Here is a 17,719-nt window from a genome sequence, read left to right on the forward strand (position 1 = left end):
GGCCCGCCGCGGCTTTATCAGTGGCCCGCATGCAGTTATTAACCCACAGACAAAAAAGTGCACAGTCTTCATGAAAGTCGTGAAAATTCTTCCTTTTTAGGGTTCCGTAGCCAAATGGCAAAAAACGGAACCCTTTGATTCATCATGTCTGTCTGTCGGTCTGTCCGTCCGTATGTCACAGCCACTTTTCTTAGAAACTATTTAAGAGCTATACAGGGCTATACTATTGAATCTTGGTAAGTTTTATTATGTTTTTTGAAGACCTATCCATAGATACCCCACACGCATAGGTTAGATTTTTTTTTGTTTCAGTTGTACCCCTACCTACCCCTAATTTTTTTAATATTTTGTAACAAAATCTTAATGTGGTTTACAAACTACATCTAATTACCAAGTTTCAATAGTATAGCTCTTATAGTTTCGGAGAAAAGTGGCTGTGACATAGGGACGGACAGACAGACAGACAGACATGACGAATTTATAAGAGTTCCGTTTTTTGCCATTTGGGTATTAAAGAACTCTAAAAAGGTTGAGTACCACTGCTCTAAAGTCTTAAGATTTCTGTTATCAAAATTATTTTTTGCATCCATATTCCATTAATGCTATTAATATCTCCTTGACCGCATACTACTTTGTAAAAAAGCACTTGTCAAATTATTATCGATTTGACGTTGTCAAATGTCACGAATTTATTAAAAAGTACCACTCAGCCCATTTGTTTAGAATTTATGAATTTTTGGGCACTTTACCAAATATTACTATGTATATTATAATAACAATAATAGGAATTCGTTGACCCCAACTACTGCGTAAATTGTAGAAATAAAAAATTTGATTTTGTCGGTAGTGTATTAGATAATATAAATCATGGCTGGTTTTGGTGACTATAGTCATTATAATCGACCTTACGGGCTAGATCCTAACAGAGAAACTAATGATTTGTACGATACTCGTTATCAGCAGATTTATGGATATCATACACCATTAACAGAAGAATATCAAGGTCCGCCTTTGGTTATGGATGATATTCCTGAAGAAGGTATTGCAAAAAAGTTTATTACACAAGTATTTATGTATTTTACAGCATGTAAATTATTGAACTTGTAAACAGATTGTCATTTTTAATCAATGCAAACATTCATAATTTATTTACAGAGAGCAATACATATGTGACAACAGCAATAAGTTTTGCAAGTCTTATCACAGAGAACCTATTAAGCCATCCATTCATTGTTTTGAGACGTCAGTGTCAGGTATAAAATGATTGTAACAATATTCAGTGTGTGTAACAAATGAAATGAAATGATTTTGGTTGAATTTATTAGTTTCAATTACAATTAATATTGTCTCTTATACTAAAAAATTCGCTTTAAAAGTTATTCTTTTTTTAATTTCAGGTGCACAACTCATTGAGGAACTATCACATTGTGCCGTACACACTGTTGCCAGTTGTGGCCAGACTCCACAGACGACAGGAGGTGACAACTCTATGGAAGGGCATAGGATCCACCTGTATTGTTAAAGGGCTAAACTTGGCTGTAGAAGATGTTATGTCCAAGGGAACAGGATGGCCAAAGTTAGTTTTTTTTTATTTAAACAATTTCTAATTATTTAAATAAATAAAAAAGAAAGCAAAGAAAAATCTATATCAAGTTATTCAAGATATTTAATGTAATGTTCTTTTTGCAGGGATATGGGGAAGTGTCATTCAGTATTACAATTTTTCCAACACATAACATTAAAATGGTGAGTACGGTACTAACTAAAAATATGCCTGTAGGAAATGGAGGATATTTTCAAGTGTTTAAGAATGTTTTTGGTTGCAGTGTAAGCCTAGCAATAATAACACCATTCTACTCTGCTAGTTTGGTGGAAACTGTGCAGAGTGATATAGCTAGTGACAAACCAGCCCTCCTCGATGTGTTCAGAGAAGGCTTTGTACGAATATTGGAGTGGGGAACCCCAAGTCGTGGGCGGATGTTACCAATTTGGGCCATAGTACTACCAACAGCAGCTCTGGGAATCTCTAAATATCTTGCTCAGTAAATATATTTTTTTTATTTAAATATGTATCTAAAATATTTGGTCAGGGTTAATAAACACTGCCAAGAGCATTATATCAATGATGTACCAAGTGTTTATTTTTTTATTGACCCTAATTTTTCTTTTTTTTTACAGTTCACTGCTAAAATGCATTACAGTAAAGGTGATGCGTTTTCAACAGAGGCACAGACATGAGTTGAGCGACTCTTACAATTCTAAATTTAAAAAGAGTGCAGAGAATCCTCTTCTAGAAGACATCAATTTGAAGGCTAATATATTTTCATTTATTACAATGGAAGTGCTATTCTATCCTGTTGAGACAATTATACATAGACTGCACATACAGGTAAATAATACTTGCTTGACAATATCCTAGCTAATACTCGTTTATATCATAAAACAAGACTACTCAATCTTCATTGTGCGGTTAAACCTTTACATTTTAATTGGTAGCATGGTTTCTTTTTCTAAGCCTTTAAACAAGTTCTGTTTCAAATAAATCAAAAATAAAGTTTAAAAAATGTGAGCAAAGTAAATTTTATAGTTACTTTCTTTCCAGGGAACAAGAACAATAATAGATAACCTAGACACAGGGACATCGGTTACTCCAATCCTCACAGGCTACGAAGGTTTTATGGATTGTTACAATACTACTATAGCTAAGGAGGGTGTAGGTGGCTTATATAAAGGCTTCGGAGCCCTAGTTTTGCAGCTGGCAGCTCACTTGGCAATTATCAAGCTGACTACATTGGTGGTTACAGAAATGTCAAATCTTCTGAAACCAGCCAACACACCAACTAACTCTGACGATTCAGTTCATTCACAGCAGAAGTATTTATTCAACTAATTGTTTTAAAACTTATGGCACATTTGACCAAATGGGAGTACACTGTGGGAGCAATAACTTGAGACGATTATTTTCTTAGAGCTGTTTGCAAACTGACAATGTAAAGCTGACCGATCCATCATATTATCCCCATATGTATGTCAAATGGTGATGTGCTGTTTTGTCATTGTTTCATTTTGTTCCATTGCTTCTAAATATACAAGATACATTGCTGTATGCCTAAACAAACAATAAGTAGAACAGGTGAGCGTATGGAACTTGATGAATTAAATCTAAAGTCATCCCAACAGTGTTTTTCTTAGGTTGAATGTTGCCAAAAAATGTTACCAAATAATGTAAAAATGTTATTAAAATTGAAATTCTTATCATTGTTTCCAAATATCAATGGGGTTCTAATAAGTTATTTGTAATTTGCTTAGCATGTAAGAATACAATTTTGTTTATTTGTGGTTTAAATAAAAGTCATTGAGCAAAATGTAAATATTTAATTTATAATACTAAGCTATAATTATATTATGCATCTTTTGACTGAAGTTAGTGACTCAATACATAACGCCCTTTCAAAATTCTTCTCATAATAGTTCTTCGTCCATTGGGAGTTGACATTCTAGTGGCCCAGCCGTGGCGACGGACCCTGCGCACCTCGTTAGGTCTTGGGAAGTAACATCTTATTTTTGTTCTTATTGATGTAAATAAAGACAGTTCTGGTTTAACCAAACTTGTGCTTGGGGCTATGTGGTTGGGGGATTGTAGTGACTGAGTAATTTTCCTGTAAATATTAACATATTTCTTAGATAACATAGTATAATATCGTCAGTTAATTATTATTCGTCTAACAAACATTCGTGTAACAAAATTAATATAATGAGATGCATAACCTAACCTCTGGTGTCTACTGCATTATATCTTACCGCAGTGGCTGCATAACTGCAGATAATAATCTAGACATTTTTGAGACTTTAAATGCAAGTTCCTTTCTGATTCCTTTTTGTCTATATAGATATTTCGTTGATTTTATAAATTTTCCAGGAATGTATTTTGATCAAAATTTTGACAACTGACGTATTGTCACTTGTGAAGAAACTGACAAGTGACGTTTGAGTGTCGAGTGACACAAGAAGACATTGTCAACAATACTTTTTATTGCGTCCTATAAAGTAGATGTAAAATTGTAACGTATACAGCCTTAAATTTAGTTATGATTTAAATTTTAATAATATACTCATCAGTGATCAGAGTATATATTATGTTTTAAATCTTATCGTCTCTGATTTTCTGTTTTCGTCTGATGCCGGTTTTCTCCAAAACTCTTAAAAAATATAATTTATCTGATAACTTTCAAGTCAAGACTCAAGACTCAAGAGATCTATTTTTATAGAAAAAAAAAACAATAGTCGAATATGGCGGACAAAAATAACAGAGCGCTAAAAGATTATTTTCGTTACTGAAGATATTTTTAAATTGTCTATCGTGTACAATTCTCATGTGTGAAACTAAATAAGTTATTACTACCTGTGTAGAATAGTCTTTCACATTGTAAGTTATAGAAACAAACGATATAAAGTGTTGATTTCTTAACGTTATTTTTCTTACTTTTTACGTCGAAAAGTGTTTACATTAATAGATTATCCTCGTTTTAGTGGCGTTATGTCCTCGATCAAAGTTAATTTCGAGATATCTCACGAGGCTACAAGGAGATCGAAGGACACTCCAGAGGGTTTCACTCATGACTGGGAAGTAGTGGTGCGCGGGCAAGAGGGTGCTGATATCAGTCACTTTGTGGATAAAGTGGTCTTCAACCTTCACAACAGTTTCCCCAAGCCGCGACGAGGTATTCCTATGTTTTATATTTAACTATATATTAATGCAGCAATTTGTTTACATTGTGATAGCCTATACAATCTTCTCAAGGAAACATAACAATATTTAATTCAATGTCACATAATAATGTTTACATCTTATTCTAAGTTATTTTTCATGAAATCACCACCACCAATGATACATAATTCATATAATGTTTAGACCAAAATGGTGTGCAGATTTTTCATCAAACTATCAGTCCAGTTAGTCCAAATTAATTTCAAAAACAAAAATTAATTCATTCCTTTTAATCACAGCTATTATAGATAAGATTTCTGATTTCAGTTGTCAAGGAGCCACCTTTTTCAGTAAAGGAATCAGGCTATGCGGGGTTCAGTTTCCCTATTGAAATACATTTAAAAAATAAAAATGAACCAAAGAAAATACAGTTTCATTATAATTTGACTTTTCAACCGTGCGGCTCACTGAGGGACAGATATATTTTTCAAAATCCTAATGATGAGTTTAGAAGAAAACTTTTGAAAGGTGGAGGGATAATTGTTAACAATGACTCATTTTATACAAACCCTGACCAAGAAAGTAGAAGTAGAGACTCATTTACTAATGAAAAACCACAACTTGTAAGTAAACCAAAATTGTCATCTGAAAATATAAAGAAACATAAAACCAAAGAGAAAATTAAAGATGAAGTACCACACAAAACAAACAGTTTTGAAAACTTATTTGGAGCTCCCATCCAAAAACCTCCTAAAGTATCCCCAGATCCTAAACGAATTGAAAAGAGTGTTATCAAAACTGAAAAGAAAGAAAAAGACAGGAGTTCAGAGAAAAAGTCTAAACATGAACATAAAGAAATAAAAACAGAAAAAATCAAAGTCAAAGAAGAAAGGGAGAAACAAAAATCAGAAAAAGTAAAAAGTATTAGTAAAGATTCTGAAAAGGTAAAGGAAAAATCAAACAAGAGGCCAAGTGAAAGACCACCATCCCCTGATTTAATTAAAAAAAAGTGTGTGAGTCCTGTCAGGAAACCTCCTAGTCCTGTACAAATGTCCAATGCCTCCATTAAAGAAGAGTACAGATCATCATCAAAGAATAATGTAGAAAGTTTTGATCAAAAGAAAGTAAAGGTTGAAGACAGACCTACAGAAGTAAAAGTTGAAAAAGAAAAGAAAAAGAAAGATAAGAAAAGCCATGACCGTGATAAGGACAGAAAAGATAAAAAAGAGCATAAAAAAGAAAGTCATAAAAATAAGGAGTCACCAAAAGATGCAAGTAAAATTGTTAATACTTCAAAAGACAGCATTAAAGAGAGGGAACCCATTAAGGACTCTCAACCTAAAGAAAAACCACCTAAACCTGATAAGCCTGTCAATAAATTTTCAATAGAAAACTTAAAGAAGACACCACCATCAGCTAATGAGGAGCGACTAGAGAGTCATAAAGTAAAAGAGAAAACTGAATCAGAAAGAAAACACAAACATAAGAAAAAAGATAAAAAACGAGATGAGTCAAGAGAGAAACATAAAGAATCTAGCAAAGAAAAGAAGCGTAAACACGACAAAGTACGTGAAGTACCTCAGGATAAGCCAGAACATATAGAGCTGAGAGATACTCCAGTGCCTAAAGAGCATTTAATAACAGAAACTGCATCACCCATTTCAGTAGATTCTGCATCACAATCAAGTGAATCTAAGAGTGGTCTAACAAAACCCTCAATTAAAGTGGAAGACAACAGCAGCCACTCAGAATCTGAAGATTCCGTAATTGCTGATGATGAAGATGTTAAAGTTAAAGTGGAGACACATTCACCAGAACCTGTCAAAAGAGAGCCAACTCCAGAGCCTGAACCTGAACCAGAGCCCGAACCGGAGCCAGAACTGGAGATAGAGCCTGTTCCCGAGCCCCCACCTGTACAACAGAAAGAGAAATCTAAAAAACATAAGGATAAATCAAAACGCGAAGAAAAACGTCGAAAGAGAAAGGCCGCAGAAGAAGAAGATGCCGAAAACCGCAAAATCGCTAAAGCTGCAGATCCCGGGCCTACCAATCACGATAACGAGCATGGCGAAAGCAGTGGCTCTATTTCTATAGAAACTAAAGTCCAAGACAACGGAGTCTCGAGTAGCCTAGGCGAGGACGGCGAATCCGGCGATTTGTCCCCTGATTACATGGTACAACTCAGGGGCTTGCAACAACGCATAATGATGATAAAAAATAATGAAGATTTGGAGAGAGTCGTTAATCTTATTGCTGAAACCGGCCGGTATGAGGTGACCACGCAGACTTTCGATTTTGATTTGTGTTTGTTGGATCGGTCCACTGTGCAGCAATTGATTCAACTTGTCGGTTGCTAGCTAACACCCATGTGTATAAATATAAATGTAAATAATGGTTTTGTTTTATGAAACTCACTAACTGCACATTATATTATTTTGTATTTAATTTAATCAAATTTATACCTTTATCCTACAGTTTGCTACTGAATGCAATAAGAAAATAATAATCAAAGTAAAACATATAATCTCAGACCTATGCTAGTTATTATTTTAATAATAATAAATATAAATATATATTAAAACTGTAAGTGCAATATGGCATAGGTATAATGTTATAAGACTGTTATAAAGATTGTTAAACCATTGTATATATTGTACATTTTACATATTATAGTTTCGGAGTTATTATATTGTAAGAAATCACAGTTTTTATTAGCTTTTTAGAGTTAAACTAGAAAAATAATATATTTCATAAGCTACACCAGTTTTTCAATGCAACATTTTGCCTACTAGCTATTATAAGTTACAATTATTATTTTTAACATTTTTATTAAACAAACTTTCAATGAAATACTTTTAGTATTTACAATTTACATCTACTTATTATTAAAGTTATTGTAACTAACGTGATTTTGTTTTAATACAAAAAAATAATTATAATGGGTAGCTTATAATTTATGTTTACTTGTAACTTATTTTATTTATATACCTAGTAATGTATTTATAATAAATTGTGTATGTTGAAATTTACTTTTTATGTTCCTTTGTGATTTTTTGAAAGTATATAATGAAAGACGACATCTGTGGTTTAAATATATTTATTACCCATGGCAGATGAATAAAATTAACATGAGAAATAACTTGGATATTACGAAACAATGAATATATTCGTTTTGGATGTCTAATAACTGTCAAGAAATTAGGAAACTTTTATCTCTAGTGATGGGAATGAAATGATGGATGGTGAAAGTAAAATGAAGAAGTATTAAATTCAAACTTATGTTAACTTCTTTCCTTCAATTGAGCTTAGTGTGCTCACTTGGAATTTTCTCTGTTTTTTCGTTCCAATTGAATGAACTGGCCCTTGGAAACTTGTTCCTTTCTTATCGTCTGAGATCCGAGATTGGTTCATGTTGGTTCACCTCTTTTTCCCGGATCTCTGTGCCGCTTGACGCCACTTAGTGTAATAGTCACTTATGTTCTCCACCGAGATGCCCGCAGATTTAGCAGCACCCTTCAGGCTGAAGTCCTTGTATTCCTCACCTTTACCCAATTCGTTTCCAACTAGTAGTATCAGTAGCGGCGATTTTTGTATTTGGTCAGCATCACCAGTACCGTGCATCTGTTTCTCGTCGGCGATAAAGTGGTTGCAAAATTCTAGAATTTGCACGAAATTGAGTATATTCTGTGGGGCTTTCCGCGGATACTTCAGAAGCGGCAGCGGCTTCGACTGCCCCGGTTTTTGTGTTCTCAGAAATCTCGATCCGCTCTTGAGTTGCATCTCGAGCCAGCGTATGGCGTCGCGGGCCGTACTTCGATCGCGTTTCAATTCATCCAACTCCTGCAGAACTGAAAAAAACAAAGGGATCATTATTATTTATTACATTAAATATTACCATAAACATTACTATTCGTGATACCATTGGATGATACACGCAGATTGTCCAATGGTATCGTTTTAAGCAAGAAGCACTATGCATGTGCGGCGGCAGCATTAGGATGGATGGTAGTTTATGGTTTATCTGCATTGTGTCAAAGGAGGGTATTACATTATCATTTATTTATTTCTATGACCGTATTGGATCCAATACGGTCATAGAAATAGGTGTTGCCAGTTATTTAATGTTATTTAATATAAAAAAGAGTTTTTAAATTCTTGTTCCTTAATATGTTTGAAATAATGTAATGTAATTATTTTTCTAATTATATACTTGGATAATCTTGCTGAGATAACAAAAAACAAGCCATAATAAAAATGACGATGTCTTTTGACAAATCGAATTCTCTGAGATCTAGTAACCCTGACGTCAATACCTGTCAGCGTTAGCGCTCTCCATTGGCTATTGAAACCACATAATATGACGTAAAATAGGATCAATGAAATATGATAATGTAATATGCAGATATGATCAAATGATATTGGATCCTATATATGATCATAGAAATGATCCAATATAAATGATAATGTAATACCCCCCTAAGACCATCTATTAGGGAGAAGCCACACAGGTGCGGCGCGGCGGCGGCGTGGCGCCGGAGCGTTGCCGCTGCGGCGTCCTGCATATAAAGCACCGCACCCTTGTGGCTTCTCCCTTAGTCAAATTCAGTCAACTACAAATAAAATAATATACATGTATACAGGGTGTAACAAAAATAAGTGATAATACTTTAGGGTGTGTCTGTGTTCCTTGTAGAGAGTTCACTGTGAAAGTGGCAGCGCCGAAAGACCAAACATTTTTTTCACTTTTGTTTGGGGAAACTCGTGACGCTCCGGCCTTTGCCCATACAAAAGTGAAAAAATTTGTTCGTCTTTCAGAGCTGTGAACTTTCACAATGAACTCTCTACAAGGAACACGTACATATGTTGGAATTACAATACAAGCGGTACGTACCAACAGACGGCACAAGGAATATGAAGTTCTTAGTCCGCAGCAGCTGCTTGACGCGTCTCAGATGTTCGTGGAGCGCGGCCGTGTCGACCGCCAGCAGTGTTGGTATGTCGACCTGTTCCGACCGCTCCAGCTCGTGCACTTGTGACGTCAGCCACAGCCTACCCAAGCGCCGCAGCAGCCCACCGTCAGTGTTCTCCTGCAAAGATTAAAGTCAGTATCCCTAGTCGTTTTCTCGAGATTTACTCCCCTCGACTGAACCTCAATCCTCAATAATTATGTCTTGGTTAACAAATTGCAACTTCTATTATCGAATATCGGCGCAATGATGTTGCGGGAAATATCTAGTACAACTATACTCAACCGGCCCGCCCCGCGCCGGGACCTTATCAGTGGCCCGCGTGAAGCTAAGCCAAAGTCGCCGTAAGAGTCGTGTGTCAATTTTTCCACTTTTAAATCGCAAATTTTGGAGATCATTATTTTTTTAACCCTAAAATGAAGACCTAAACGTGTTTGTGGCTCATAAAAAAAAGGGTTGAGTACCAGTACCACTGATCTAGTACATACAAGGTACAATATAATATCATTACCTGTTTCTTTGTATTATGCCACTCTCGGCTCCGTTTATGGTTTAGTTTTGTGTGTACCTTTGGTTGAGGGATCTTCTTGAAGTAATATATTTTCATTATTTTATTGTATCTGATCCTTGGTATTATTTTGGAAACATTGTAGCCAAAATCAATGAAGTGTAGGATTCTTATTACATTTTCTTCTACTTCTAGAGGCTTTATTTTCTGCATGGTTTGCCATTCTGCAGCATCTTTATCGAATTTGCATATGTTTGTACCTCGTAAATTGATATCTTCTGTTAAAGGAATGGATTTGTATTCCAAATGATATTTTTTTGCAACATTTCTGACATAGGCCACTACTTTTTCATCAGAATATACATCTGCTTGAGGGGTAAAGTAATGTGTAAACGTATTGAGTAAATCAACAACACATTGGAACAGTGCTTCCCCACTTTGGCCACATGAAACAATTAAGTCTTTTTCGTTCAGAACCCAGTCTATTAGTAGCTTTATGCTCGCTAAAAAGTTATCGCCCATCAAAAAGTTTTGCAATTCTGTAATGTTTAATGCATTAGGATCTCCATTTTCTTTGTTGGAATTATTTACGTCATTTTGTACAACTTTGATATCTTTTATTGGTTCTTCTTCTGCTATACCATTTGTTTCCGCAGTATACTCAGCTTCTTCGTCATCATCACTAGCAGACCTGTCACTTTTCGATTCGTCATCTGATTTATAAGTGGAATCAGAAAGGTCATCATCAGAATCTGATGAGTTATTATCATTTCTACTGTCACTGTCCGCGTCACTTACATCAGAGCTATCTGATGAATCAATACGGCGTCTTCGGCGTCTTTTGATTATTGTCTTTTTGTTGTTCTTGGAGTCACCATTAACATGAACCTTATTATCTTCATCTGATACATTTTCTTCATCTATTGTTTCATTGTCACTCTTCTTCCCATTGACGATTATATCTTCCAGTGGCAGCTCTTCTTCTTTAGCCTTATCATGTTCAGTTTTTGGTAAATACTTGGGATTGTACTTGCAAGCTGGATTTTTGAGACCTATTGATTGTACTTGTGCAAGTAACTTTTGTAGGATTTGGGACAGTAAAGCTAGTGTAAATGCTTTGCATGCAAAAGCTTTGGCCTCATTATTTTCATTGAGTTTTGATATTGTAAAGAGACAAATTTTTACAATGTTGTAAATAATGATAGAATTCATGTAGGAAGGATTAATATTTTCCTCTTCTAAGGCTTGGGTATACTCAGTGTAATTTTTATTTTTATCTGGCAATGTAGGTTTATTGAAGTTCATTGCTATTTTAAATTGCTGAACTATGACGCTACACATTTTAGATATGTCACTGTCCTCTTTATCGAGATACCATATTTCTATTAGGGAAAGAAAATTTGCGATTGTCACTTGCATATGCTCAGTTTGCGTTAAGGATTCAGAATCACTGAGTAGGTCACAAAACTGTGCATTCTTCTCAAATATTTTTGTCAAATTACCAGCTGCTCCCTCAAAAGGTGAAATAAAACTGAGACAGTGAATATAAAAGCAAGCAGAATCCAAATTAAAATTTTTTCCCAAGTATAAATTTCCTAGTTGATTGAATGGCATTCCAGAGGGGTTTTTTAGTTGACAGTCTATCTGAGAAGCTTGCAGATAGTACCTGGCTGCTAATGAATGTTCAAAAAGGTTAAAGATTTCTACTTGATAGCGACTCAAGTCCCCCAGATATATAAGACAGGAGTAGATGGATGTTTTGCCTATCTCAATGTCCTCATCAGAAACATTATTAGGGGTTTGCTCCTCAGTTTCTTCATCATCATATGAGGACACGAAATCCAATTCCTTCATGTCAATATGTAAATCTGATTGTATCCTAAGGAGCATGTTATTAAATTGCCCGATACCACTGGTGATGAGGGTGAAGAGGTGGTTGTCATATTTATTGTCATTTTCCCGATGCTTTTTAGCAGCACTGATAGTATCGTAATAAACTTTACGCCAGAGGAGTTCCAATGATTTTTTACCATAGTTTTCAGGATCAAGAAAGAAAAGTTTTTCACAGTTATCTCTTAATTTTTGTCGCTGTAACTCTATGGCCAGTGTGAACAGATCTGCTACTCCGCGGACACTAGATGTAGCATCACCTAGTCTCCTCGCTATATCAGTCACATATCTGGAATAAAGAGATAATTTAATTACTTATAACAATTACAATTTTGCTAGATCATAATAATATTACTTATATATGCTGCTTTGATTAAGCCTAAATCCATAATGTTTTTGAAGTATTCAACACACTGGACTGCACTAGAACTACCAACTGCTGTTACACAGAAATTACAACATACTAAAGTCAAAATAGTATTATTTTAAACCATGCCAGAAAAAGATGTATTTGATTGTTAATTTTGATTTTGGTACAGGAAAAAGAAACCCTCTAGTAAAGCATTTTATTTTGGATTTATTAACAATAATGTTTACGTCACTTTGTTATGACGTAGTTAACCTCATCACTGAAAGGAATAATGATTTGTTTATAAAGTATTGGGTCACTTTATTTACCGATAGATCTTTTTAGCGCGATCGTTGCGCTCAACTATTTTTGATTCCACAAAGTCTTCATTGCATCCGTTCATCTTCAAGTCATTTTACCCACTTGTCAGGATATCGCTTTTACATACACTTTCCTCGTTCCTTGAACGTCAATTTTGTGATAAAAATAGATCATTTTTATAACACCATTGTATGTTATGAAACTTGTAACACAGAAAATGTGAAAATAAGAATAAAATAATTACGAACAGCAGTAGTTTTTACACGAAATGCAAAAGCGCCTCGAAAAATACTTGTGAATATGAAATTGCGAAATGCGAATTGCGATTTTGACATTTGTGAAATTTAGTGACGTTTTTTTTTTTTTTTTTTTTTTTTGTTTGTTTTTGGCACGACAAATTGACAATTGACATTGACATCTACATAGTTTTTTAAAACGGTCTACGAAGCTATAGCCTGTCAAGAAAGTCATGACGGGCGGTTAGTAACCTCCCGTCCACGTATCAGGACCATGACTTTCGATTGTTAGACCATACAGATATATATATATATATATATATATATATATATATATATATATATATATATATATATATATATATTATATATATTCATGAAATTTAGTATATAGGGAGTTTCGGGGCCGATAAATCAATCTAGCTAGGAATCATTTTCAGAAAATGTCTTTTTATTCGTGTTTTATCGATAATCGATAAACTGAAAAATATGACTCTTCCTGACATCTATTGGCGAATAATAATACTATTTTGTTGGCAACTAATTGTTTTAACGACCAGTAGATGGCGTTATTAAGTAACACGAAGTCAATGAGTGTTTGCTATAGGGACCGTGCAGAGCGATGACACCGCCACTAGTGACGAGTTGCTGAAACTTTTACGAAAATTTTATTGTCAAGCTCTAGTCAAGCTACGGAAAATTATAAGATTTCTTGAGAAATTTGGGAATTTTGAAGACTTAAAATGCATTGTTGTATTCCCCGATGTTCTAATACATACAAGAAAAATAAAGGCAAATCGAATGGAGTAACATTTTACTATTTTTCTGCCAAAGGTATTCACACCCCTTGGCATATTGAAAAACGAAAGAAATGGATAAAAGCTAGTAAAACATATAGCCCGTCAAAAAAGTCACGACATTAATAGAGTCGCCACTTGTTTCCGGTGTGGCCTCTTATGGCCACACTGTATCCAGTCACTATAAAAGATTTTGATACTTTATATTAAGTACAGCTTATAGGGAAGCTTAGTAAAAGGAGGGGAAGTAGGATAACGCCGGCCCAATCCGCAATATAATTACCTACTGTCTTACGGCCGTTCCCAATATTTGATCTATCTCTGGTTTTGCCCTACTAGAGATAGGAATAGCTCACAATTGACTTAAATATGTCTAATGTGAGCTATTCCTATCTCAAGTAGGGCAAAACCAGAGATAGATCAAATATTGGGAACGGCCGTTAGGGTTGTCAATTTTAGGCGGCGCGGAGGCGCGGCGGGTTGGTGTGGAAGCGACCGTTCGCGCAACCGCATGAACAGCGGCAAAAAAGTAAATCTTTATTGTGCATATTTCGGCCATTTTTCGTGCATATTTGCATGCATATTTCGGCACTTTGATCGTGCATATAATCCGAAGTCTAAATAAAATTATAAAAATACCCTGTAAAACAAGATTAAAAACTAACGCCTGTCTCTTATACTATAAACAAATCTGTTGTTATGATTCGAACTTTGCTTTATGTGTATTGTGATTTACAATTAGTCAATTACTTATTTTTAATTACGATTTAAAATAAGTAATTGACTGTAAGTAGTTAGTTAATATACAGTCTACAGACTACAACACAGAGAAATCGGCAAATTACTATTACGTAAACAAAGCAATAGCGGCAAACATTATCTTATTTATACTATGTTCTAGTGGGAAAGTAGATCTACCTACCTACCTACTTCCTCTGTGTGATAGAAAACTAATACAATAAAAAAGAAGTAAGTAGGTATCTGATCATCAAGTAAAAATTATTATATTATGCTAGAATAAGTGAGTAGTACTGACCTTTCCTGTTCAACAGGTAATTTAAACAAAGACAATTCTGGAATTGTTGCATTACTATTAAAACACCCATACACACAGCAATATCTATTACTCCTGCGATTATGATCGGACATTTTTGATTCGTTAGCCGTGGCGCGGCGCGGTGCGAGCGTGCAGCGTAAAGTGTTACCCCCGACTGGTTATGCCGAAATATTGTCCGAGATTTTGTTGTGTGCCGTGTGGCGACGCATTGACACTATGGCATAATGGCGCACACATACAAGCCGCGCGCGGTGCCTCTGTATGAAGATAACTTACTTCCCCTCCTTTTACTATGCTATAAGGGACCGTGCAGAGCGATGACACTGCCACTAGTGACGAATAGCCGAAACTTTTAAGAAAATTTTATTGACAAGCTCAAGTCGTTATGTCTATTGTGCTCAAGTCAAGCTCAGTCAATACAAGAAAAATAAAGGCAAATCGAAAGATCTAAAATTTTACTATTTTCCTGCCAAAAGTATTTACATGCCATGGCTTATTGAAAAACGAAAGAAATGGATAAAAGCCGGTAAAACATACGTAAGTACTTAAAAAGTTCCATGAATGTTATGTGTAGACTCGTAAAAACACTGAATTTTGTAGATTATAACCGTAAATTCATTTAAAAGAACACAATATGAACCTTTTTTTTTTTTTTTTTTTTTTATAAAATAAGGGGGCAAATGAGCAAACGGGTCACCTGATGGAAAGCAACTTCCGTCGCCCATGGACACTCGCAGCATCAGAAGAGCTGCAAGTGCGTTGCCGGCCTTTTAAGAGGGAATAGGGTAATACGGGAGGGTAGGGAAGGGAAGGGAAGGGAATAGTTGAGGGTAGGGGGTTAGGGGATTGGGCCTCCGGTAAACTCACTCACTCGGCGAAACACAGCGCAAGCGCTGTTTCACGCCGGTTTTCTGTGAGAACGTGGTATTTATCCGGTCGAGCCGGCCCATTCGTGCCGAAGCATGGCTCTCCCACGTATAACCTAACCTAACCTATAACCGTTGCTTCTTTCAGTAAACATCCAAACTGGCTTCCAAGTTCCATCTAAATTTTACATACCTATGCACCGCTCATTTAATTGGCCAAGATCGGAAAATCCTGTACACCCGGCATATAATTTTTACCTACCAAAACCTACAATTTTTCCTGGAGAAGAAAATAAAAAAAACTCTTTTAAAAAAGAATTTCAAAGACATCCACTAGAATCTACGAATAATAAATAGTTTTTATTATTCGTAGACTAGAATGCAACAAGTTGCATCAAAAGTAAGGATAATTTGGAGAAGTCCTGCCAGGAATTCAACACTGAGGCACAGAATATAATATAATAGTACTCCATAATAGTGTTTATCTTGAACCACCTTGTCAAAGTGTTGGTTCTCAAAAGGATGATTCTTCAAGTAGGAAAACTATTAATAGTGCAGTCTTTGTGTGTTATTTAAAAAGAATACTTATATAGTGTTTGCACTGATGAGGTACACTAGTCAAAAATAGTGACAGACAAAAGTTGTAAAGATGGTATCGAGCGAATCACAAAAGGTTGATAAAATAAAAGCATTTATTTTAGTGAACTTGTTTTATTTTATTAATGCACAAGCATTTTCAGTAATTATTACTTTTTCAGATATTTTCTTAGATAACTAGATAAGCTTTAAACATTTTTATTCACGCTTTCGTTCTTTGTTTACGGTTAGAAACTCATCCATACTCAATATTATAAATGCGAAAGTGTAGACGTCCGTTAGCACTTCACACCCAAACCGCTAAACCAATTTTGCTGAAATTTGGTATGGATTTACTTTGAGCCCCGGGAAAGGACATAGGATACTTTTTATTCCGGGAAAATGTACGGTTCTCGCGCGATAAATGATTTTTGGCGCAACGGAGTTGCGGGAGTCATCTAGTCTTTTACTTTAAATCATTTTATAGTCTAAAACATAAAAAAATCACTTATGAACTAGCCGGGGTCAAAGAGAATGCGAAGCCAAAGTCACTCACAACTCACAAGTTACTTGTTTTACTCGCATCGTGTCGCTGCTGTCGAATTACGACGCCCTCTATAGTTTCTGCACGGTCCCTATAGTCTTTTGAGTCGTACCAGCTGACAGTAGGCTGACAGATTATTATATTTGTTGTCATTGTATGTACTGAAAAAAAGAAAGATTGAAGTAAAACTGCCGGCCTGTTTGTTTGTTTGGCCCATAGACATAATATATATATATATTATGTCTATGGTTTGGCCTGTTGCATTGAAAGTGTATTTTTTATTTATCAGCGTTTTGAGCGCTTAGTAGAACATACCGCAAGAAATTTTAAATATTTTGATTTTTTGGGGAGCTTTTGTTAAATTTAGTGGGTTTTGAAGTTGCTTTAAGCTGCGCGTGCACTGGATCGGAATCGGAGCGTACGGATTTGTTGCTTTGTATTGATTTGTAAGCCTCGTTTCCACTAAGCAACAATTCACGCGCAACATGCTGAACAACAAGTTGCCCAGCATGTTGAAAGTCAGCGCGGGACTTTTGATGAACAACGTTGTCTGTCTACGCATCTACTTTACGTCAGTCGTCGCCAACATGTCGCCAGAGGAACTTGTGTTGATTTTAGTGGCAGTGGTTATAATTTTTTTTATAGTATCTGTGAGCAGTATCCCATAGACGTTCATAGTTTTGGTACAGTTCGCTTAATTTGAGCATTTGTTCGTAAGACCACACTACGGACATTGTTGCGCGCGTCTCCACTTGACGACGATGCAATTCTCTTTAAACAAACAACAAGCCGCGTGTCATGTTGCGCGTCAGCTGGCAACATCGCGCGCTGTTGTGCAGCGTTGCCGTACATGTTGAGCGTCACGTGTCGCGCGCTAAATGTTGCCTAGTGGAGACGCGG

At 35.6% G+C, this 17,719-nt stretch overlaps 4 protein-coding genes across 5 annotated transcripts; 2 read left to right on the top strand and 2 right to left on the bottom strand.

Moving 5' to 3' along the window:
- Positions 1-696: 696 nt before the first annotated feature.
- Positions 697-2,923, top strand: LOC121734500 (solute carrier family 25 member 46-like). The gene is made up of 7 exons (XM_042125123.1): positions 697-1,039; positions 1,156-1,253; positions 1,398-1,576; positions 1,690-1,746; positions 1,827-2,042; positions 2,179-2,389; positions 2,603-2,923. Exons 1-7 carry the CDS (start codon positions 868-870, stop codon positions 2,888-2,890), a joined length of 1,221 nt encoding a protein of 406 aa, XP_041981057.1. The 5' UTR covers positions 697-867; the 3' UTR covers positions 2,891-2,923.
- A 436-nt stretch (positions 2,924-3,359) lies between these two features.
- LOC121734501 (39S ribosomal protein L34, mitochondrial) lies at positions 3,360-3,966 on the bottom strand. The gene is made up of 2 exons (XM_042125124.1): positions 3,802-3,966; positions 3,360-3,659 (listed from the first exon to the last, which is right to left on the bottom strand). The coding sequence occupies exons 1-2, from the start codon at positions 3,837-3,839 to the stop codon at positions 3,425-3,427; spliced, it is 273 nt and encodes a 90-aa protein (XP_041981058.1). The 5' UTR covers positions 3,840-3,966; the 3' UTR covers positions 3,360-3,424.
- Positions 3,967-4,286: 320 nt separating this feature from the next.
- Positions 4,287-7,229, top strand: LOC121734499 (protein ENL). 2 transcript variants are annotated; one of them, XM_042125121.1, is made up of 3 exons: positions 4,287-4,426; positions 4,531-4,721; positions 5,036-7,229. In XM_042125121.1, the coding sequence occupies exons 2-3, from the start codon at positions 4,538-4,540 to the stop codon at positions 7,063-7,065; spliced, it is 2,214 nt and encodes a 737-aa protein (XP_041981055.1). In that variant the 5' UTR covers positions 4,287-4,426; positions 4,531-4,537; the 3' UTR covers positions 7,066-7,229. The 2 variants fall into 2 exon arrangements, with proteins under 2 accessions (XP_041981055.1, XP_041981056.1); XM_042125122.1 differs by having other exon boundaries at positions 4,293-4,371; positions 4,527-4,721.
- A 553-nt stretch (positions 7,230-7,782) lies between these two features.
- On the bottom strand, positions 7,783-13,066 carry LOC121734498 (protein SMG5). The gene is made up of 4 exons (XM_042125119.1): positions 12,752-13,066; positions 10,187-12,362; positions 9,600-9,795; positions 7,783-8,556 (listed from the first exon to the last, which is right to left on the bottom strand). Exons 1-4 carry the CDS (start codon positions 12,823-12,825, stop codon positions 8,126-8,128), a joined length of 2,877 nt encoding a protein of 958 aa, XP_041981053.1. The 5' UTR covers positions 12,826-13,066; the 3' UTR covers positions 7,783-8,125.
- Positions 13,067-17,719: the final 4,653 nt, after the last annotated feature.

This window comes from Aricia agestis, chromosome 15, assembly GCF_905147365.1.
Source record: "Aricia agestis chromosome 15, ilAriAges1.1, whole genome shotgun sequence".
In the NCBI taxonomy this organism is placed as follows: Eukaryota; Metazoa; Arthropoda; class Insecta; order Lepidoptera; family Lycaenidae; genus Aricia; species Aricia agestis.

Excerpts from the sequence above, each read along its gene's own strand:
- LOC121734500 (XM_042125123.1), top strand. The coding sequence starts at position 868 with ATGGCTGGTTTTGGTGACTATAGTCATTATAATCGACCTTACGGGCTA. Across the intron at positions 1,254-1,397 it reads TTTTGAGACGTCAGTGTCAG|GTGCACAACTCATTGAGGAA; the intron begins GTATAAAATGAT and ends TTTTAATTTCAG. Across the intron at positions 2,043-2,178 it reads ATCTCTAAATATCTTGCTCA|TTCACTGCTAAAATGCATTA; the intron begins GTAAATATATTT and ends TTTTTTTTACAG.
- LOC121734501 (XM_042125124.1), bottom strand. The coding sequence starts at position 3,839 with ATGTCTAGATTATTATCTGCAGTTATGCAGCCACTGCG. Across the intron at positions 3,660-3,801 it reads GCAGTTATGCAGCCACTGCG|GAAAATTACTCAGTCACTAC; the intron begins GTAAGATATAAT and ends TAATATTTACAG.
- LOC121734499 (XM_042125121.1), top strand. The coding sequence starts at position 4,538 with ATGTCCTCGATCAAAGTTAATTTCGAGATATCTCACGAGGCTACAAGG. Across the intron at positions 4,722-5,035 it reads TTTCCCCAAGCCGCGACGAG|TTGTCAAGGAGCCACCTTTT; the intron begins GTATTCCTATGT and ends TTCTGATTTCAG.
- LOC121734498 (XM_042125119.1), bottom strand. The coding sequence starts at position 12,825 with ATGAACGGATGCAATGAAGACTTTGTGGAATCAAAAATAGTTGAGCGC. Across the intron at positions 12,363-12,751 it reads CGCGCTAAAAAGATCTATCG|ATATGTGACTGATATAGCGA; the intron begins GTAAATAAAGTG and ends TCTTTATTCCAG. Across the intron at positions 8,557-9,599 it reads ATTCCTTGTGCCGTCTGTTG|TTCTGCAGGAGTTGGATGAA; the intron begins GTACGTACCGCT and ends TGTTTTTTTCAG.